At 48.0% G+C, this 22,785-nt stretch overlaps 1 protein-coding gene and 1 long non-coding RNA gene across 6 annotated transcripts in view; one reads left to right on the forward strand and one right to left on the reverse strand.

Moving 5' to 3' along the window:
• Positions 1-1,147: 1,147 nt before the first annotated feature.
• LOC138792758 (histone chaperone asf1b) lies at positions 1,148-16,696 on the reverse strand. 5 transcript variants are annotated; one of them, XM_069970908.1, is made up of 5 exons: positions 16,253-16,696; positions 14,009-14,151; positions 11,943-12,058; positions 3,264-3,440; positions 1,148-2,287 (listed from the first exon to the last, which is right to left on the reverse strand). In XM_069970908.1, the coding sequence occupies exons 2-5, from the start codon at positions 14,115-14,117 to the stop codon at positions 2,087-2,089; spliced, it is 603 nt and encodes a 200-aa protein (XP_069827009.1). In that variant the 5' UTR covers positions 14,118-14,151; positions 16,253-16,696; the 3' UTR covers positions 1,148-2,086. The 5 variants fall into 5 exon arrangements, with proteins under 5 accessions (XP_069827009.1, XP_069826825.1, XP_069826915.1 ...); XM_069970724.1 differs by having other exon boundaries at positions 16,186-16,696; XM_069970814.1 differs by having other exon boundaries at positions 16,182-16,696.
• A 183-nt stretch (positions 16,697-16,879) lies between these two features.
• Positions 16,880-22,785, forward strand: part of LOC138767929 (uncharacterized) — a 141,502-nt gene continuing 135,596 nt past the window's right edge. Inside the window, exon 1 of the long non-coding RNA XR_011358884.1 lies at positions 16,880-16,932. This is a non-coding gene — a long non-coding RNA (uncharacterized lncRNA). The remainder of the gene's footprint in view (positions 16,933-22,785) is intronic.

A 22,785-nucleotide genomic window follows, 5' to 3' on the forward strand; every position in this document is an offset into this window, starting at 1 on the left:
ACTGGCATTATTAGACTGGTGGGGGTCAAAATAAATTGCCCATCCTATTCTTGTACTACTAGGCTGCTGCTGTTTGGTTCTTACCTGGTTGGTTATGGCAGCGGGGGTGGGTCCTACACTTTTTTTTGTGTGTAGAGGTGTTTCAGGTTCAGGAGCTAAGGAAAACCTATTTGTACTATAGGATAAACATTTTAGAAGAACAGATAGATACATGAAAGGTACCATGTGTCTTCCTGTCCAGCATCAACAGTTTGGAGTAAGAAGCTGAGATTCCCTTAAGGGCAGCTTCACAAGGGACGGATGGAAATGGAAATCTCGCTGTTTTGCATCAAAATCCGTTATGATTCAAGGTCCTGGCAGTTCTTATTTACATACATACTTGCAGTGGATCTTTCAGACTGCTGAAAGTATGTAAATCAGGCCCCCCCACACCTTAACCCACAGGCTGCCGGTGCATACATCACCCATCCTCAATCTGGCTTGCTGCATGGGGCCCTGGCATTCTTCTCATGGAGCAAGCCAGATTGCGGACAGGTAATCTATGCGCTGGCTGCGCGTAGATTAAAGGGGGGGGGGGGGGGGGGTTGATTTACATACTTGCAGCAATCCGTCCTGTGTGAAGCTGCCCTAAAGCAATGGTTCAACATGAAGAGAAATGCATGCAGACAAAAGCATGCCCTTGTATGTTCAGCAACTCTGCTACGGCTGTCTGCTTTAGGCACATGGGAAAATGGCCTCAGTAAAAAGTCAGCTGACCCCCTAATATGTATGGCGGCTCTCCAACAGGTGATGTCAGTGGAGACAACCATCAGGCATGGTACTTTTGGTGCTCCTCTCACATTCAATTTATCATGATTTACATTGCAGGCATAAGCGTACAGGTACGCAGATCCTGATAACGACCCCCCCTTTATTCTTACCTTCCCCAGTGTCCCCCTGGGACCCTCACCACCAACACAGACCAGTCTTTGAAGTGAAAGCCCACTCAGCCAATCACTTACTAAGACAGGACAGCAGGATTGGCTGAACGGGATGGCATTGCCGGGACAAGTTTCTTAGCGGCAGCACAAAGGTACTGGGAGTATTACCTGCACCCAAACCTTCTGCTTCCCACTGAAGCGTAATGAAGGACACGCACATCGTAAGGCACTTTGCTCAAGTGCTTTTATTTAAGTAAATCCTAATCACAAATATATAAAATAAGAAAAAAAAAATCATACATATAGAAAAGAAGACGTCACCTGCTTCTAAATACGACACAAGCAAAACGTAACATTGTGTGTGGGAGGCAGACGTGTCAAAAATCCTGCCTCTGATCAGACATGTGATATAAAGGGCCCATCGTATCTTAGAAAAGCCTTCCTCCCCATGGACGGTCCTTACAGTGCCGCATACACTAGACTTTCCACCGTGGAGCAGGTGTAAGTGCTGAGTTTGTTCTGTGAATTGAAGCACCAAAAAAAAATAACTATACTGTAGTCAGGGTTATGGAGACCGGACATGAATCTTCCTCTCGGTAGAAATCCTTGCTCTACAGGAAGTCTTTTGGCTCAAACCGCAAGGCAGAACAATGCAGCTTTTACTGGCAGTGATAATGTCGCTGTAATGTGTCCCTGAAGAGACAAAGACGTCTCAGAGAGGCCATGGATGGAGGAATGGCAGGGACTCAGGTGAGTGGAGGAAACCTACAAAGAACTGTAGTCAGGACAGGGGTGATCTATGCCACCGAACGCTAACACCGCTGCCAAGGAGGCCCGCTGCTAAACAATGGACCAATGGTGCAGCAGAAGGATGTATGCTTATTAGGATGGCAGTGCCAAGTCATCATCGTATCATCTTGAAAGGCAGTGGCCATATTACTCGCCTAAAAGTGGGCAGTGTGAGACTAAAAATAAGTATATACATAGGACGTGACCACCAAGGCATTGTCTGAGGACATCATGCACAATAAGAATGGCTGCGGTCAGACAGGCCGCAGCCTGAGGTGAGATGATGCTGCTGCTGCTGCTCTTTCTTCAGGTGTCGGACAATGTAGTCTGTACGCAGGTTCCCTTTGGAAGGCTGACGTGCCCCAGCGCTGATCCATTCACATGCAGTCCATAGAGTTCTCTGGGATTGTGTTAAGCGCTCCAGACAAGCCTTTGGTAGGGGCACAAGACGGGGGATGCATAGCGTGAGAAGCAGGGTCCACGTTCTCGATGTCTTCCATCTTCGATTCGCTGGCGCTTTCCCAATTGATGTGGAAGCGTGTGACGCGGGGATTCGATGCCAGGATGTTCCTCTGTAGCTGAAAAAGATAGAGACACATTTATAACACAAAGCTCAAGGGGGGGGGGGGGGGGGGGGGGGGGGGGGGGAATGGGGATTTACAAAGGATATGCCAGAGGCGTACACCAGGAAGGTGCAGATTCGCCCCTTCTCTCTGGCGTACGCCTCCCGTGCGCCCCGCTTGTCAGATGGGCGGGCTGGGAGAGCTTGCGGGGGTGTGATAAGGCCTCCTCCCACACTTCATTTACTATGACTTACTCCTGCTTGCAGGCGTAAATCATGACGCAAATCTACACCTGCTTGAAGCAGGTGTAGATTTGGTAGGCTGGGCGCAGATTCGTGCGCCTTAGTGAATCCAGCCGGGGGAAAGGGGGTGGGGCCTAATATAAGACTGGCGTGAATCCCCCCCCCCATAGCGTTTAAAAGGGGAACTATCAGCAGGTTAGATGAATCTAACTTGCTGATGGCTCCCCCCCAGTGGGCATGGGGTGATGAGGATGAAGGTGTGTCTTGTGCTGTTAGTCCTGTTAAACTGTTAGGAGCACTGGGTGCATGGCTACCACCCCTTTAATAGTAATTAGAGGGGACGTACTGATAGAGGGCGACAGCCCTGCCCCCTAGGGCGATGAGCATTAGGGGGCGGTTCACCACTCAAGGGGCGGGTCTATGGCACAACTAACAGCACAGGAACAACGCTGAGGAGGAGGGTAAGACACATACCTTCATCCTCAGCACCCTCCTCATCTAACTTGCTGATAGTTCCCCTTTAATTCCCAGTGGCTGGAGAAGATGGATACATTCTGCATTTCACATACACAAATTTCCTATAAATTCACTCATCGCTACTGGAGACAGTATTTTTTTTTTAGTGGCCAGGCAGGAAAAAAGACCAATAGACATTAACAGTGGTATCCAAAGAGTAAAGGCCATGCTTTGGATTGGTGGGGGTCCCGGCAGAGAGACCCCCACTGATCACACAGATGGCGGTTTAGTACCTGGCCGAAGTCTGGCTTCAGAGGAGGGTTTTCCCTTAATTCGGGGTCAGAATATTCGTTGTTGACGTAATAGCCGACTCGGATGAACTCTTGTCCTCTGTAAGTGCAGGTGATCAGGACGACCGTGACTCCAACAGCATCAGACTCTGGGATGAGGCTTGAATTTGGGGCATCTGCCTGCAAAATACAACATGTAAGGTTATGACCTTTACAATTTATAGACAAACGTTATACAAAGAACCAATAGAGGTATTAGGCAGTCTAAGGGCTGATGGTCCCGGCAGGATACACAGGATTCTAGGCTTCACCTTCACTGTAACTGATCAAAACTACTGACAGTCGATCCCGAGATAAAGACAGGAGAAGCAAAGGCACTGTACACTCCCTGACTCGCTGCTCAACCCAACTCACTGCACTTCATAGACTTACAACATCTCCTGCACCCAGACAGATTGAGGGATTTATTTATTTTAATGGCAGTAGTGCGTTAAGTCTTTCCCTGCACAGGAAGATATATGAAGAGGTATGTGACCCTACACCTTTAAAGGGATAAGGACATATCCGTGCTGCCAGTTTCCCCTTAATCATCACATGAGCAGTGTATACTTACCTTCCATGCTGCTCTATGATCTGGCATGTTCTAGAACAGTGGTCTTTACCCCAGACTGACAGCGTCAGAGAGGTGTGTCTGTGATACCATCAGTACTCGCCTCGCACAGTCTCAGCCCACCCTTCAGCCGTGACTAACTTCAGGAAGGCCCTCGCTGTCAATTATTATAGAGGAGGCAGGGCGGCAGATACAGCCTCAGCTGCAGAGAGGGGCAGGCATCTGCCACACTGTTACCCCAGGATAAAGATAGTTCTTCTTGAACACGCCGGATTACAGAGCAGCACAGAATGGTATGTATACACTGCTCATGTGATTTCCAACGGGAAACCAGCAGCACGTTCTCCAGGATTAAAAAAAGCCACTTTCCTCCAGAAACAGCACTTGTCCTCAGGCTGGGTGTGGGGTTTTGCAGCTCAACTCCACTGAATGTAAGTGAATAAAGCTGAATTGTAATACCACACACAACCTGAGGACATGGGAGGCGTTTTTTATATAGCTGTGTTTAAAACCACTTTAAGGAGCTGCACTGCTGAGTGCTGCTATCCCTTAATCTCAGAATCAGAGGAGGGTCCTAAGCACGAGATTGGAGAACCCTTCAAATTCTCTCTGCAGCGCCCCCTCAGACACCATCACTATCTACCATATCAGGCCTGTCCATATACTATATTAAGTGAAGGCCAGCATCCGGTGGTGGTGGTGCGGCCGCGTTTCCCTCCGTTGCAGGAGAAAAACGCCATAGGGAAACGCATCTTTGAACTGATTCCATTGTTTTCAATGGGACCACTCAAAGCAGGCAATAGTGCCACCGCATCGCCAGATGTCTTGTGTGGCAGAACTTATCCTGCAGCGCCTGACGCCCCACCGGTGCGGTCATGCAGCAGTCGCATCCATTGAAGCCTATGTAGCCCCGGAGGCCCTGCCGGTACCAACGCATGCATTTATGCGCCATCCGACTTTTGCCTCCGGCACTCCAAGGAAGGGTGTCCCAGTCCCCCCCCCATATTAACCTTTGTGACCCCAGCCTTGCAGTAGAGGGGGCCCTGGCAGGAGGGGCAGCACTCTATAGGAGCTGTCCCCATGTCAGGATTTGATTTTCACAAAAAATCATTGTACGCAGAGCAGGGAGGTAAAGCGCAAGTGGAGCAGGGCGGCCGGCGCGGTAGAGTGTTGGGCGGTCCGGAGAGAGGTGCAGGGTAAAATTGTGTGTGTGTATGGTGTCCGTAGAAATGCGGCGCCGACAGCCTCAGAGCTGCAACTCACCTGTGTCCCTGCGGGTCCCTGGAGCTGTACAGGGGGTTCGTGCACACCTCAATCACGCTGTATGGCTCCAGGGACCCACAACGACGCTACCTCCTTACCCTGCAGGCCCGGCGTCCTCCTCCACAGACAGGGGACCTGCATATGTGGCTGGGAGGGGAACATGTGTGCGGGACGTGAGGTGCCTGTCACTGCTTGTGCTCACATCCCTGACAGGATCCCCCGTCCTCCTCCACCGCCACTATCTGTACAGTGCAGGATGTCACTGTCACAGCTGGCGGCGGTAACGCTCCTGTCAGCCCAGCTGTGCGGTGTGAACAGGGCTGTCGGTATAGGATGCGGTTACTATATGCGGGGGGAGGTGCAGGTCATTCTTTAAGCAGCTGAGGTGATGCTGGGTATACTGACTTTGCAACACATGGGCGACACTTTCAGTCACGTGACCTACATGTATTATTGCTCTATGGCTGACATCTTCTGGCTCCGCTCCGGCTGCTCCTTAGTCACCTACCCCCCCCCCCCCCCAGCTGCCCCTGTCCCCCTCAGTCAACCCTCATCTTTACCTGTACTACTACACCCCTTAACCACTATACCTCCACTACTACTACCTAGATGAAGGAACAAAGAAGATCTCCTATACTAAATGGGAGCATAGCGTCTCACATATATGGCAAAACTACTTATATGGGGGCTTGTCTACTATGTAGGGGCACAGGGGAGCACTGTCACAGCGGGAAGCAATACAGTTGTCCCAAACGTCAATAAAATAGTATTTTAAATTGAAAATCGTCCAAAATTTTTTTTAAATCGAGATTTTCTTTTTTGGACATATCGCCCAGCCCTAGTTTCTTCCCCAAAAAACCCTGAAAAGCATGCAACCTATATATGTAAACCTATCCTTACTGTTTCTTTCTCATCAGACATGTAAGTAAACAGACAAATAATCGGCCACGTGATACAACAGTAAGAGGCAGCCGGGGGGGGATTAGACTTGGCTATCGCTGACATCCAAGGAAGCCCGCCAGGAGATAAGCTGCTCAGTTCCCAGCGCTCAATATGAACAGGAAACGCTGTGATGTGGAAGGATTTTCCCAGCAGGAGACATCTCTAAGCGTGCAGTCAAGTTGTGCACCAGGTCTCTGCTGCAGAATCACATCAGATGAACCCAACAGGAAGCGATCTGTTATTCAGGAGAGAATGTGGGGCCAATGATCAATGTGACTATGGCGGTCAGTCCTCGTACTGGACCTCTACAAGACTTCACTTACCGCAGGTGGTTATCGGATGAGACAGGAGAGGATCCAATGCAGAAAATACTAAAAATAAGGGTTTATATGTATGTACTAATGCTAAGCTGCCCAAGAAATTCTTATTCCAGCTTATAGTATGTCACACAGTGTCTCTCCTTCTCGTAGTGTAAACAGACCCTCATAGTGGAAAACACTGAAGAAAGGCGGCAGGGTGGTGTGGCCATTGGCCCAGCTCCTGCCAGGTTCTCTCCCTTCACTCCTCCTGTGCTCACAGCTACAAGAGGGAGAAAGCCGCCCCAACACAGAGGCAGCCATGGCTTATACCCCAGAATTTGTGATGGTGGCAGATATGAACCCGGCCTGGCCACTGCTTAGAGTGCAGTAGAGTAATAGTAAGGCTGTGTTCTGTGTCTGTTTTTTTATCTTTTTTTTTGCAATGTATTTGTTTCCATACGTTTTGATCCATTTTTCTATTGGCCTCCATTATAAAAAAAAAAAAAAACCATGGCCGACCACATTTTTCTGTACAGCCGAGAGCAATAGATCTGCATAGATCTCTATGAGAGATCAGTGTGGATATACTAGAAGTCCCCCAGGGGAAATAACCCTAATCCCAGGGGGGCTTCTAGTATAAGTGTAAAAAAAAAAAAAAAAAAGTGTTATCATCAATAAAACCCCCCTCCCCTAATAAAAGTCAGAATCACCCCCTTCTCCCATGTTATAAATAAAAATAAACAAACGTTTGCTATCGCCGTGTGCGTAATCTCCCAAACTATTAATCACATTCCTGATCTCGCACGGTAAACGGCGTAAGCGCCAAAAAATCCCAAACTGCAAAATTGCGCATTTTTGGTCGCATCAAATCCAGAATTTTTTTTTATAAAAAGGGATCAAAAAGTTGCATATGCGCAATCAAGGTACCGATAGAAAGATCACATCATGGCGCAAAAAATTACACCTCACACAGCCCCATAGACCAAAGGATAAAAGCGCTATAAGCATGGGAATGGAGCGGTTTTAAAGGGGTTGTCCGGCGATAAAAAATTATTCACAGAATAACACACATTACAAAGTTATACAACTTTGTAATGTATGTTATGTCTGTGAATGGCCCCCTTCCCCATGTTTCCCCCCACCCACGCTAGACCCGGAAGTGTGGTGCATTATACTCACCGCATCTCGTGTTGTCCACGGTCTCCGATCCTCAGCAGTGACGTCTTCTTCGGGAGGCCGGCGGATCTTCCCGAGTGCCGGCCGCCCTCTGCAGCGTCATCCGAAGCTCAGCCGCGATTAGCTGAGCATAACTGTGCTCAGCCAATCGCGGCTGAGCTTCGGATAACGCTGCAGAGGGCGGCCGGCACTCGGGAAGATCCGCCGGCCTCCCGAAGAAGACGTCACTGCTGAGGATCGAAGACCAAGGTCGGCACGTGACAGGTAATGTATAGCGCACCACACTTCCGGGTACACGGGTGGGGGTGGTGGGACACGGGGAAGGGGGCCATTCACAGACATAACATACATTACAAAGTTGTATAACTTTGTAATGTGTGTTATTCTGTGAATAATTTTTTTATTGCCGGACAACCCCTTTAAGGAACATATTTGTTAAAAATGGTTTGAATGTTTTAAAAGCCATCAAATAAAATAAAAGTTATACATGTTACATATCCTTGTAATCGTAACAACTTGAGGAACATATATAACAAGTAAGTTTTACCCCAGGGCAAATGGTGTAACCCCCCCCCCCCCCCCCCAATAAAAAAAAAAAAAAGTGTTTTTTTTTCCCCAGTTTTATCACACTTTGAATTTTTTTCTGGTTTCGCAGTGTCCTTTATGCAAAAATTCAGCCTGTCATTGCAAAGTACAATTAGTGGCGCAAACAGTAAGGGCTCATGTGGGTCTCTAGGTGAAAAAAATGCAAGTGCTATGGCCTTTTAAGCACAAGGAGGAATTTAAATTTGCCCGGTGCTCTAAGGGGTAAAGAAAAACAACTTTTAGGATAATGGAGGTCAATGGAAAAACGGACGCACATAAATACATCCATTTTTTCATCCTTTTCTTTGCAAAAAAAGCGGATGGAAAAACTAGCTGCAAAAAACGCAGTGTGAACCCAGCTCTAGCTGGAGCCTGTAATTCCTCACTGAACGTTGTAGACGGCAGATGGCAGTCACATCTGCTTCAGCCACGGCCAACACTGACTGCATGACAAGTACAAGAGCGATATAAACTGAACTGAGATGGGATGATAGTTTATGGCTATATGCTTCAAGACATATGTATACCATGCAGGAAAGTCATAGAGGAGGTCCCGCACAGTCACAGCATGTATGTATAGCAGCAGCAGAAGGTCCCAGTCTAACATGCTGGAAGAATATACCGTATTTTTCACACCCCTGGTTTAGACAACTGACTGACACGGAGTGACCCCCTCACTATACCTTCTTGTCAGCACCACAACGTTACTGTACAACGTGGTGCTAGAAGGAATTAAGGCAGTGAAGGGGTCAGTTTATTGAAATGGCGAGGGCCCAATTAATATGGTGGCTCTACATATTTCTATCTAGACATGTCTATTGTTTGTTTTTATTAATGCCTTTCTATATGCTTGTCTTTCCCTGCGTATTGGGATTATCTGATGTAACATGGTTGCACGAAACTAATACAGATCTCTATCACCCCCTTCCACTATCTCTATGGCCAGTCTTTCTTTTGCAGTTATTTTGTATAGTTTTTCCTTTCGCCCGTTTTGAAAATTCAATAAAAACAGAGCACACAGTGCTGTATCAATACACATACACCTGTGCTACATACAGATTGCCCCAGACTATGACCTCATAGCTCAGTCCTGGGTTAGTTCCCAGAGACTTATACATGTAGGAATCTAGGAGGTGATGCACCTTCTCCTGCCCGGCACTCATCTCACTGATCGGCGTCTAGAGGGAGAGGACTGTGCAGTTATCAGTCGCTGCACAGTGCACTCAGCAGTCGTAAAGTGCATTGTATAAAATGAAAGATACAGTGTGTATAAACACACATCAGGTAATAAATGTATACCCAATGCTATGAAGGCGATACCTAGTGATATAAACAGATTATATAATAAAAGTCACATCATTTGCTGCTATGTATTAGCCAGTAATGTAATCCTGTTAAATGTGTTACCTGGGCGGGGGTTCCAGGCTGAAGCACCACTTAGCCCCGCCCACATCCCCACCGTAGGCCTGGCCCCTTCATGATGTCATTGACGCATAGGCCCTCTCGACAGCCACTGGCATGGGCCGACTTAGAGGGGATGGGGCCTAGACCTTTAAGTCCAATGGCCATTGAGAGGGCAGGGCCTATGCCCAGGTGACGTCACAGACTGTCCTGCGCGCGTGTGTATGAGGAGCGGCCCTGTCGTTGCGCGCGTGTGTATGAGGAGCGGCCCTGCCGTTGCGCGCGTGTGTGTATGAGGAGCGGCCCTGCCGTTGCGCGCGTGTGTGTATGAGGAGCGGCCCTGCCGTTGCGCGCGTGTGTATGAGGAGCGGCCCTGCCGTTGCGCGCGTGTGTATGAGGAGCGGCCCTGCCGTTGCGCGCGTGTGTATGAGGAGCGGCCCTGCCATTGCGCGCGTGTGTATGAGGAGCGGCCCTGCCGTTGCGCGCGTGTGTATGAGGAGCGGCCCTGCCGTTGCGCGCGTGTGTATGAGGAGCGGCCCTGCCGTTGCGCGCGTGTGTATGAGGAGCGGCCCTGCCGTTGCGCGCGTGTGTATGAGGAGCGGCCCTGCCGTTGCGCGCGTGTGTATGAGGAGCGGCCCTGCCGTTGCGCGCGTGTGTATGAGGAGCGGCCCTGTCGTTGCGCGCGTGTGTATGAGGAGCGGCCCTGCCGTTGCGCGCGTGTGTATGAGGAGCGGCCCTGCCGTTGCGCGCGTGTGTATGAGGAGCGGCCCTGTCGTTGCGCGCGTGTGTATGAGGAGCGGCCCTGTCGTTGCGCGCGTGTGTATGAGGAGCGGCCCTGTCGTGTGGGTGTGTATGAGGAGCGGCCCTGTCCTGGGCGTGTGGGTACATGAGGAGCGGCACTGTTGTGTGTATATATATGAGGAGCGGCACTGTCCTGTGTGTGATATATGAGGAGCAGTACTGCAAACTTCTCTGTATCTGCTTTTCCTATGCTCATCTGCAGTGTGGATGCAGTTTAGTCTCTGAGCTGCCTCCTATACACTATTTAGACACTAAAAACATCCTGCAACTAGGGGTGGGCAATTAATTAAATGAATTTGATTAGTTCGGCCAGAATTTTAGAATGGACTTTATTTTTTGTGAAAATCGTAAATTCGATTTTAACAAAAAAAGTCATTGCATTACTGTGTGGGGCAGGCGGTGTCAGTGGTGAGGTTAGGCGCCACACATGGAGGTGATAGCATCGCTGTGGGTGCTGGAGCAGTACAGCAATATCGTGGGGGTGCAGTGTAGACCCCCGATCCTGCTGTACAGCTCCAGTAATTGCAGCAGCGCCATCACCTTATCCTGTAGTCCCCCTGGCCTCCTCCACAGACTAGGGAGGTTCATGTGTGGGGGTGGAGAGGAGTGGTATGTGCCCTCCTGCCCCAATCACCCCCAGTCTGACCAGCACTGAGCAGTGTGTCATGTGAATCCAGTGTTTGCACATTGCACAGGCTGCTCCTCTCCTCTTCCTGGTTACTCATCCCCCTTGGCTCCTGCATAGACTATAAAGGGCAGTGCAAATTAGTCTTCACATTGCTTCCCTCTGCTGTAGACGGCTTTGACTTAATAATGAACAGATAAGTAGTGTGTGTGTGTGTGTAAACAGTCTTATGAATACAGCTATCTGGCCTAACAAAACTTAATACCTACTCTTATATTAACCTGTACTACTGATTTTTGCAGAATGACAGCTACACGTTAACCATAACATAAATGCTTAGTGACTATGGATTTAAACAGCCTGCACTGAATTCCAGCGGATATTATTGAGTCCTTGGTAACTGTAGGTGGTATATGATTTTCGTGCCCTCACCTCTGTTACTGAGCTCCCCTGTATAAATGTGTGACTGAATAACAAACTGTGTTACCAACTGGGTGTCAATGCCTAAGGGTCCATTTACACAGAAAGATTATCTGACAGATTATCTGCCAAAGATTTGAAGCCAAAACCAGAAATGGATTTAAAAAAAGGAGAAATCTCAGGTTTTCCTTTATGACCTGCTCTCTGTTTATAGTCTGTTGGCTTTGGCTTCAAATCTTTGGCAAATAATCTGTCAGATAATCTTTGTGTAAATGGACCCTAATTCTATCCAATCAGAGCACACAGTGTAGGGATGTGCCCGACTCATAATACCCAGCTGCCTATGTAGTCACATACATTTCTAGTAAGATTAGAGAAATGGCAAATTACAGAGCTATAAGAAGAGATGATACAGAATTGTTATTTAATTGGAAACACAAGTATTTACTAAAGCAGACAAGTCAGGAGTGGTGACAGGTTCCCTTTAAGGTGGTGTGTCCGGTGTCAGACTCCATTACACTGTGTATGACCAGATTAAGTACCATTACTAACCTCCTTACCTGAAAAACAAACATGTGACGGCCAGCAGGGACTGGGCCCACCAACACAGAGTCCAGGACCTGGTCGTATTCTTCACTTTCTGCTGAACCAACATATATTATTTTCCACTCCAGATCTAAGAAAACAAAAGCCAATCATTACAGAGGGATAATAATGTGATCTCAAGGAGGAATCTAGTGGTGCACAGGGGCAAAAGTCTGCACCTATAAACTATACCACTATGTCAGGCAGGATTTGGAGGACATCGGCCAGGTGGAAATGTTTTTTTTTTTTTTTTTTTTTTTTACATATAATTTTTGTAGTGAAAGGGAAACTCCAACAATTTTTTTTCTTTCAAATGAAATGGTGTCAGAAAGTGTCAGAATTGTAATTTACTTGTATTTAAAAATCTAGCACTCATCAGCTGCTGTAAGTCCTGCAGGAAGAAGTATATTCTTTCCAGTAGGAACAGAGGGGGCAGCAGAGAGCACTGTGTCAGCCTGTAAAGAATACACCACTTCCTGCAGGGAAGCAGAGAGAAATTGTTGGGGACCAACCCGATTACTTGTGTTTCAAGGACCATGAAAGGGTTTAATTTTTATAGTGTACTGCTGCCAGTCATACAGATTTCTGCTGAAACTCAAATAGGAGTTTCCTCACTGGTTGCAACTGAACCATATCACTTTATGTTATAAACTACAGTTGTAGTCATGCGTATTTTTTATACATGTAAGCAGTAAAGGTCTATTCTAATGCTAACATTACAATAGTGCTAAGGCTATTGTAAGTCCTTACTGGCAGGATCCTCTATCCCTATGTATCAGGCTGCCATTTACCTTATTCATGTAACATGATTTTGATTTTGTAATGTTCCTGTTTGTCACCCCCTATCGCTTGTGGAATAATAATAACAATAATTATTATTATTTTAGGGTTATATAACCTTGCCAGGACCAGAGCTTGAGCAACCCTGCAGTTCTGGACACAGCTATTGGTGGCAGCAGAGAGGCCATGTCACCCATTACATGAGAGGCCATGTCACTCTCTCTCTCTATATCTATATATATATATATCTATATATATATATATATATATATATATATATATATATATATATATATATATCTATATCTATATCTATATCTATATCTATATCTATATCTATATCTATATCTATATCTATATATATATATATATCCACACACATACATATGCTTTAAAGGGGACCTATCAGCAGGTTATACAAATCTAACCTGCTGATAGCCCCCTTTTGCACACAAGGCACCGAGGAGGAAGCTATGTGTGTCCTCCTCGTGCTGTTAGCAGTTTCCTCCTGTCTGGAGCCCCACCCCCATAGTGTAAACCCAGCCCGTCCTGGATATACGGCAAATAGACTATGGCTGTACGTATTTAGTTCTATGGGAGCTTTCTAGGCATGGCAAAAGTCAGTGTGCAGGAAGGGGAGCGGTGCTCATAACCTATTATGTGGCTCACCTGATCCTGTCTTCTCAATATACTGGTGTCCCTTTTCATTGCCTGTTTTTTTTTTATGGTACTCAGGGGAGTTCTTACTACCCCCAGATCCCACCAATGGTTCCCCTAGGGGACTATTACAGACAATCATTTTGATTAATGCTATGCCACAACATTGCACTGATCAGTGCTATCTGCAATATTCTCATAGAGTCTGCCTGAGGCAGACTATAGGATGATCGCGGAACTGACTGCAAGAAGGCAAGTATGAGACCCCCGGCAGACAGGGAAAACGATTAGGTGTCCCGATCGGACAGTGATAGCAGCACAACTCCTGCCACATTCACAGCATTTAAGGGGTTATCGGTGGGCGGCAATGTGATCGTTGCTGCCCGTCATTAACGGTGAGGACCCCCTCAGCTCCTGAGCGCACTTCAAAACAGCCCATGTGCATTATGATGTCATTTTGCAGCAAGGGGTTAAAGAGACAGGTCCCCTTTAATAATACTGGGTGCAACCTCCAACCGGTGTGAGCATTGTGCAGTAACGCTTCCTAACACAGATGTAGGATTGGGTGGGAGGGGGTCCGTGAGGTGTAATCCCAAACACTCACCATCTGGTAGATCCTCTATGCATTCAAAAGTGATCTCAAACTGGAAGGGATTACGGAAGGGGCACGGGTTATCCAGGACCACCATGTTCAGTATCTGTACCTTCGCCATGTTCACGAGATTCCTCACACACTGCCAGTAAACTCTACAGATATGAAACAGAAAATGTTAAAAAAAAAAAAAATTTTTTTTTATAAAAATGGTATACCCCGAAAAACAGAACCACTTATTTTTTTGTCTAATGTTGGATAACTTCCATTTACATAAGAGAGAAGTCAGCCTAGACCTGCGATCTCAGCAGGAATGACAACTATAAGGTGAGGAGAGAAGAATCAGGCATGCATCTAACGGTCTGATTCTTCTGTTCTTGGAGAGATAGGTTGCCACCATGAAGAGTCTGGCAGCGGCACCTTTCTCCATTCAAGAATATGACAGGACATGTATCATATGCGTATAGCCAGCTTTAGGCCAAGGTTATGGTAATAAACTGAATTAAGTGATTCAGAGCCTCGCTCCTCCGCCTGATCTGGAACTGGAAGAGGAGAGATGATGACGAAGCCAAGCAGAAGTCCCCCCCCCCCCTCCATGCCTGTCCCCTATGTGTCGGGTTTCCCCCCCAACCATGTCTGTCCTTATGCGGCAATGTCCCCCCCCCCCATGTCTGTCCCCTATGTGGCAATGTCCCCCCCCCATGTCTGTCCCCTATGTGGCAATGTCCCCCCCCCCCATGTCTGTCCTTATGTGGCAATGTCCCCCCAACCATGTCTGTCCTTATGTGGCAACGTCCCCCGCCCAACCATGTCTGTCCCCTATGTGGCATTGTCCCCCCCCCCCCCACCATGTCTGTCCCCTATGTGGCATTGTCCCCCCCCCACCATGTCTGTCCCCTATGTGGCATTGTCCCCCCCCACCATGTCTGTCCCCTATGTGGCAGGGTCCCCCCCTCACCATGTCTGTCCTTATGTGGCAGGGTCCCCCCTCACCATGTCTGTCCTTATGTGGCAGGGTCCCCCCTCACCATGTCTGTCCTTATGTGGCAGGGTCCCCCCTCACCATGTCTGTCCTTATGTGGCAGGGTCCCCCCTCACCATGTCTGTCCTTATGTGGCAGGGTCCCCCCTCACCATGTCTGTCCTTATGTGGCAGGGTCCCCCCTCACCATGTCTGTCCCCTATGTGGCAGGGTCCCCCCCTCACCATGTCTGTCCCCTATGTGGCAGGGTCCCCCCCTCACCATGTCTGTCCCCTATGTGGCAGGGTCCCCCCTCACCATGTCTGTCCCCTATGTGGCAGGGTCCCCCCTCACCATGTCTGTCCCCTATGTGGCAGGGTCCCCCCTCACCATGTCTGTCCCCTATGTGGCAGTGTCCCCCCTCACCATGTCTGTCCCCTATGTGGCAGGGTCCCCCCTCACCATGTCTGTCCCCTATGTGGCAGGGTCCCCCCTCACCATGTCTGTCCCCTATGTGGCAGGGTCCCCCCTCACCATGTCTGTCCCCTATGTGGCAATGTCCCCCCCCATGTCTGTCCTTATGTGGCAGGGTCCCCCCTCACCATGTCTGTCCCCTATGTGGCAGGGTCCCCCCTCACCATGTCTGTCCTTATGTGGCAGGGTCCCCCCTCACCATGTCTGTCCCCTATGTGGCAGGGTCCCCCCCTCACCATGTCTGTCCCCTATGTGGCAGGGTCCCCCCCCACCATGTCTGTCCCCTATGTGGCAGGGTCCCCCCCCACCATGTCTGTCCCCTATGTGGCAATGTCCCCCCTCATGTCTGTCCTTATGTGGCAGGGTCCCCCCCCAAGTGTGTCCTCTATCCACCATCAGATCGGGGTACAGTACGAGGCACTGATCACACCATTATATTAGGAGAGCCTACAAGGTGCCCCATAGATACAACCTGCTATCCTATACACTGTGGTGGGGGGCACGGTCAGTGATGGGGGTCTCCATGGGTGGTCAGCCATGTGCTGTGTAGATCTATTCATGTCTATGGGGCTGACAGATCTCCTACTATACACACACACATATATATATATATATATATATATATATATATATATATATATATATGACACACGCCTGACCACTACTCCATTCACCTGTCTTAAAGGGCATGTCCATACATGAGCCCAGTGCCCTTTGTATAAGCAGCCACCTAGTGACAGAGCAGCACTACCTACAGCACAGGACAATGGCCAGAAGGGGACGTTACCGGGTGTCCGCTCCTCCGGTCTGATCTCCCGGTACCTCAGCTCCGCCGCGCCGTCTTTCCCGCTCTCCGTTTGTCTCCCGCGCACAAACCCTTTCCTGCTGCGCCAACCTTACCTCACACACGGCAGCCCCGCCCACTGCCCCGGCGCTACGTCATCGGCCCAGCCCACTCCCGTCAAAAGTCCCGCTCATTCCTGTCGAATCCCCGCCCACATCTAAATTAGCCACGCCCATTTCCCCAAGCCGCTACAAGCACCGCCCACTACGGCCAGTAGCCGCGGCTTTATCTCGGTGACGGCCGCCGTTCTGTCACGTGTGAAAGTTTTGCCCGTATTGTTCACAACAATAGTAATTTGATGTGACAGTCATTAATACCGAGCGCCGGGAATGGTACTGCGGGTTTCCCAAATAAAAAATGGCTGCCGGGGTCTCTGCGTAATATGACGCGGCACGATAATTTGACGCATAGCTCCAGTTGACGTTTGATCCCGCTCTGAGGTTGGCGGCACCAACGTGGTGGGCGTGTCGGTAGAGGACGTGCGTTGTGATTGGGTGAGACGAGTGGCTCTTGTCTCTGGGTTGGCGGGCGGCATGTGTGTGGAGGATTTGGATGTGTTGGCGGGAATTCTTTGAATGTTAGTGTGTGGTCACGTGAGGTGAGGTGAGGCTGGTTACCTCAGGGAGTGACAGACTCAGGGGTTTCGGCTACTGATACAGTGAGTCATGGTCTCCTCGCTCCACCCCTAGTAGTATCTGTATGTTCTCTATTAGAAGTCTAATATTATTTCTCTCAGGCTTTTCTTTTAGTAGAACCTATTCAGACAAGCAGTATGGCCGCCATTTCCATAATGTCAGGGACGATTATCGTTCACATAATCGTTAACGATAAACGATCTCAAACGACCGCTATTGCGAACGACCTGAAATTGTTCACCCATTTACACGCAACGATGATCGTTACTTATGATCGTTCTTGTGGTTGTCTTGTCGTCCCTATTGCGTCCGTCGTTACTGCGAACTACCGAACGACGTCTTATTCCATGCGAACGAGCAAAAATAAAAATAGGTCCAGGTTTTATTAAGCGATCAACGATTTGTCGTTCGTCGTTTAATCGTTCACTGCTATTCAACCGAACGATTATCATTTCGTTCCGAACGATTCAACGATTATCCGAACAATAATCGTCCCGTGGAATCAGGGCTGTGGAGTCGGTAAGCCGCAGCTCCAACTCTGACTCCGGAATTTTATCAGGACCGACTCCTGCTCCTTCATAAATGGCCGGTCATATACCAGGGGAGTTATTATCACACTGGCTCAGCAGCTTCTCCCTAATGTCCTACATGATCCTGGGGCGACTCCTGAGGGAATAAAGGAATCCTGTATATAAAGCAGAGTCTCCTGTGTGTGCAGTGGATGCAGCCAGTCTCCAGCCTCCATGTCCTGAACTACTCACAACTAGACTAGATGGAGCAGGTGGTCTTTTCCTGCTGACAGTCTTCTATGTTTCTAACTAAATATTCACCATACACACAGAAACACTGCTAACAATGCCAGATACCTGTGATATACAGGGGGTCACACATAGTGATATAGAGGTCACACAGTGATATAGAATTTCACCGTGGGAACACACACACACACACACAGGCTGCTGCAGCCATAGCGCACACCACACACACGCAAACACACTCAGCTTGCTGCGGCCATAGCACACATACACACAGCCTGCTGCAGCCATAGTGCACACACACACATACACACACAGCTTGCTGCAGTCATAGCGCGCACACACACACACACACACACACACACACACACACACACACACACACACACAGCTGCAGCCATAGAACCCTGAAGAAAAACACACAATCTTCTCCCAGAGAGGAAACACCACACTGAGGACAGAGGTTACTGCTACACTACCTATGTCTTCTCCTCCTCTATATTACACAGGATATCTTCATATTACACTGCTGCTCATATACAGTCATCCAGCATCCAGGAAGAGAACAGCACAGATCTCCCCCCACACAATGGACTCTTCCAGCTCAGAAACAAACTGACAAATAGTGACCGTCATCTTTTCCCCGACCACCCTTATCTAATAGGGCCAGTGTCCTATTACTGATATATTCCCCGACCACCCTTATGTAATAGGGCCAGTGTCCTATTACTGATATATTCCCCGACCACCCTTATGTAATAGGGCCAGTGTCCTATTACTGATATATTCCCCCGACCACTCTTATGTAATAGGGCCAGTGTCCTATTACTGATATATTCCCCGACGACCCTTATGTAATAGGGCCAGTGTCCTATTGCTGATATATTCCCCGACCACCCTTATGTAATAGGGCCAGTGTCCTATTACTGATATATTTCCCGACCACCCTTATGTAATAGGGCCAGTGTCCTATTACTGATATATTCCCCGACCACCTTTATGTAATAGGGCCAGTGTCCTATTACTGATATATTCCCCGACCACTCTTATGTAATAGGGCCAGTGTCCTATTACTGATATATTCCCTGACCACCCTTATGTAATAGGGCCAGTGTCCTATTACTGATATATTCCCCGACCACCCTTATGTAATAGGGCCAGTGTCCTATTACTGATATATTCCCCGACCACCCTTATGTAATAGGGCCAGTGTCCTATTACTGATATATTCCCCGTCCACCCTTATGTAATAGGGGCAGTGTCCTATTACTGATATATTCCCTGACCACCCTTATGTAATGGGGACAGTGTCCTATTACTGATATATTCCCCGACCACCCTTATGTAATAGGGACAGTGTCCTATTAGAATGTTGCTCATAATATATATTTATGAGCAAAACTTGTAAAATTCATATCAAAATTCAATTCTACATTTGTTAAAGATTTTTTTAAAGCTGGAGTCAGTACATTTTTTTTCCAACTCTGACTCCGACTCCAGCCAAAACTAGCTCCAACTCCACGACTCCGACTCCACAGCCCTGTGTGGAATAGGGCCCTTAGAGGGTCTCTCTTTGAACATTCAATAGGTAATCCAACCCTTTAAACATATATATATATATATATATATATATATATATATATATATATATATATATCTCTGCCCCTATCTAGAACCTATATACCATATAATATATATATATATACCATTCTTACCTCACCCTCTTCCCGGTGGCCTCCTGCGGGATCTTCAGGTTCCCTGCTGAGCGCTCTTCTGATACAGACACATCATAGCAGTGACAGCCCGTCCAGCCACTAACTGACTAAAGCTGCACAAGTGATTGGCTGAGATGTATCCATGAGCAAAAGACCCATTGGTAAAAGTTTTACATCAATTGACTGGCACTGGCGCGGGGATGCCAATGCCGCAGTCCTTTTCTTGAACCACGGCCTGGTTCCTGTGCACGGCCTTGGTTTATTCCCTGGCACCGGCCCGGACTGACAAAACCCCTGCTCTCTGTGACGTGTCGCCATTGATTGTAGTGGAGCTGTGTGACAGAGGGGAGGGTGGGGGCCGTGTGCAGGAATCTGGCCGCGGTTAGAAAAAAGGGACTGCGGCATCAGCATCTAAGTGCCGGTCTGATGGTACATTCGCTTTAAGTGACAATTTTACTTGCTTTTAAAGGGAAACAGCTAACCTGCTGATCTGTCCCTATAGAGCACAATCCTGGAACATGTGATATAAGGGTGGGTTCACACTAAGGATTCTGGATGGATCACCCGCTGCGGATTCCGTAGCTTGCGCCTGCGCACATCTTCAAACCGTGCCATAGACATGTTAATTCCTTGGGCAGACGGCGGAATCCGCCCAACCATAGAATGCAGTCTTTGGCATGGGCGGAGATGCAAGCGTCAGAATCCGTGGCGGGTTATCTGCCCATATTCCATAGTGTGAACCAACCCTTAAAGAGAATTGGGCTTCCTATTTTCTAACACATTCATACTGGATCTAGTCACCTCCAGAAGGATATTAGTGTCCTATACTAGGAAGCAAAGTTTCCCTAAAGAGTCTCCATCTGATTATTTCTCCTTCCTCACCAGACCTGGGAGGACCGCTATGATGACTGTCAACAAATTCTAACTGCCCCTATTGTAAAAGTGCACTTATCCCTGAAGGCCCTATTACACGGAATGATTATTGTTTAAAAGTTCGCTAAAATGATCGAAAATGAGCGATCCCAACAATCAAACAACGAAAGAAAAATCGTGTTAAAAAATTATCGTTGGTAGTTCGCCGATCGTTTACATATTTGTTTGTCTGATAATTTGTTCGCTGATAAAACATGTTGTGTGGGCTGTCCTAAAGAACGATTAACTACCATATAACGACATAAAAACGATCGTTCATAACAGGAATCAGTGAATGTAATAACCTCAGAAGTCTGTATCTAATACTTTACCAGATCCTCTGTCCCGCTGCTATACAGTCAGGTGCCGACATCTTGGTGATATCACTGCGTTCCATTGGTGTGTTCCACTGTCACCAAGATGGCGGTGCTTGACGGTACAGCAGTGGGACAGAGGATCTGGTTAAGTATTAGATACAAACTAAAAAAGCCAGTCTGTATCTTTATAAGTAGACTTAGGAACGGGAGCAGGGACACTTCATAATACACAGCGATCTTGCGCTGGATAGCACAGGAGATGTAGAAGATAAAGGTTAGTTTCTTACCTTGATCCTCAGCGTAGTGGGGAAATTTGTAAATTATTAGATATGTAAATAAAGCAGTTTGGTGCTCTGGGGGCAGGACTACCACCCTCAGTTCACCGATCCACCCATCTTAATGAATATACATCTGGCTCTCTACAGTGAGGAGCTCGATAGTGACGTTACTACGGAGCGCAATTTTAGGAGTGGGTGGGCCAACCGGGATGGATCAGTGCACTGAGGGTGGTAACCCTGCTGCCAGTGCACCAAACCACCTCACATATCTAATTAATTACAAATTTCTCGAAAACTGAGCAGACCCCTGTGCGCTATAGGGACGTATTAGTAGGTTAGATCAGCTTCTAACCTGCTGGTAATTCCCCTTTAAAGTGGTACTCTGGCCAAGCCCTATAATTAAGTATTTGTAGATACAGGATGGAACTGCAGATCCCCATAATGCAGTAGCATAGTACAACAGGTTAGAATAGAGAAGCAGGGCTGCTGTCAGAGGTCTTTGTGGTCACATGACAGCAATGGAGAAGGGGTGTGTGTTCAGCATGGACCAATTGGGAAGTGAGAATCACAGAGCTGAGCAGGAGGACAGTGACAGAAACTTCTCTATACAGCAGTGTGTATAGCTGAGTGTAAGTGCAGGCACAATACAGCAGCAGTGTGTATAGCTGAGTGTAAGTGCAGGCACATTATAGCAGGAATAGAGAGGATGGGAAACACAAGGGCTGAATGAGGAATGAGCAGGGCATATGTGGGAACATAAATGCAGTGCTCTCTGCCCGGGGAGAGAAGGATTAGAGCTATAAAGAGATTACCTCCACAGTCCTGTCCCCTGATGTAAGCCCCAGCCTGAAGTAGATGTGCCTTGATTTGTAAGGTGAGGGAGACTTCCTGGGTCAGAGTACAGTGCTGTAGACCCCGCTATGCAGACCATGCTCCTCCCCCACTCCCCCTCACATCCAGTACAGGGAGCTCTTAAACCAAGGCAATGCACGTAAACCAAGTTATAATTTTAAAAACGAAGGTACCACTGTATTTGCATTTCAGGTTTGGTATCCTTACCCACTTTTTCCTGTGTGCCTCCTCCACTGGAAGTCTTGTAGTCCAGAACAAAATCATTATTGAGACATCTCATGCCTTTGCAGATGTTGCCATCTTGAGATGTGACATGCGTCACAGTGTTGAGTTACTGCATGTGGGCGGTAATCGCGCTCCCTGGGGGTAGGGTGGGCAGGCGTGAGGCAAGGAAGCTGTATGGAGCATGAATAAATCCCCATACAGCAGTGGTGGATATTGAAAGTGGCAAACTAACAGCAGGTTATGTTCCTATAGCGCTCGGGGCACTGAGGATGAGAGTAATTTTCTTACCTTAATCCTCAGTGCCATTTTTGTCAAGTTTGTAGTTTTAAAACATATGTATATGAGGTGGTTTGTTGTACTGGGGGCGGGATTTCCAACAAATATTGGGGGTGGTGCTCAATAATGACGTCACTCTGGCACTCATCAGTGCACTGGATGAACATTCATTAAGAGGGACATGCTGGCTGGGGAGTGGTAGTCCTGCCCCCAGTGCACCAAACCATTTAATTTACATATGTATTAAAATATAAAGTTGACAAAATGGCGCTGAGGATCAAGGTAAGAAAATTGCCCTCATCTTCAGCGCCCTGTGCGCTATAGCGACATATCAGCAGGTTAGATACTGCTGTTACTTTCCCTTTAAAGGAGAACTCTGGGCTCAGCCAGTGAGCAACTGTAGTGGGGTCCCGCCTCAGCCGCTCACTGACCCAGGTCCCCACTTAGACCAACAAGTGGCTGTGACCAGGGGACCGAAGCTGCGGGATACTGGCATCAGCGCTGGAGTGAGGGAGGTGAGAGTATGTTACTTGTTTCATCCTCCCC

This window comes from Dendropsophus ebraccatus, chromosome 1 (genome assembly GCF_027789765.1).
Source record: "Dendropsophus ebraccatus isolate aDenEbr1 chromosome 1, aDenEbr1.pat, whole genome shotgun sequence".
NCBI classification, from domain to species: Eukaryota; Metazoa; Chordata; class Amphibia; order Anura; family Hylidae; genus Dendropsophus; species Dendropsophus ebraccatus.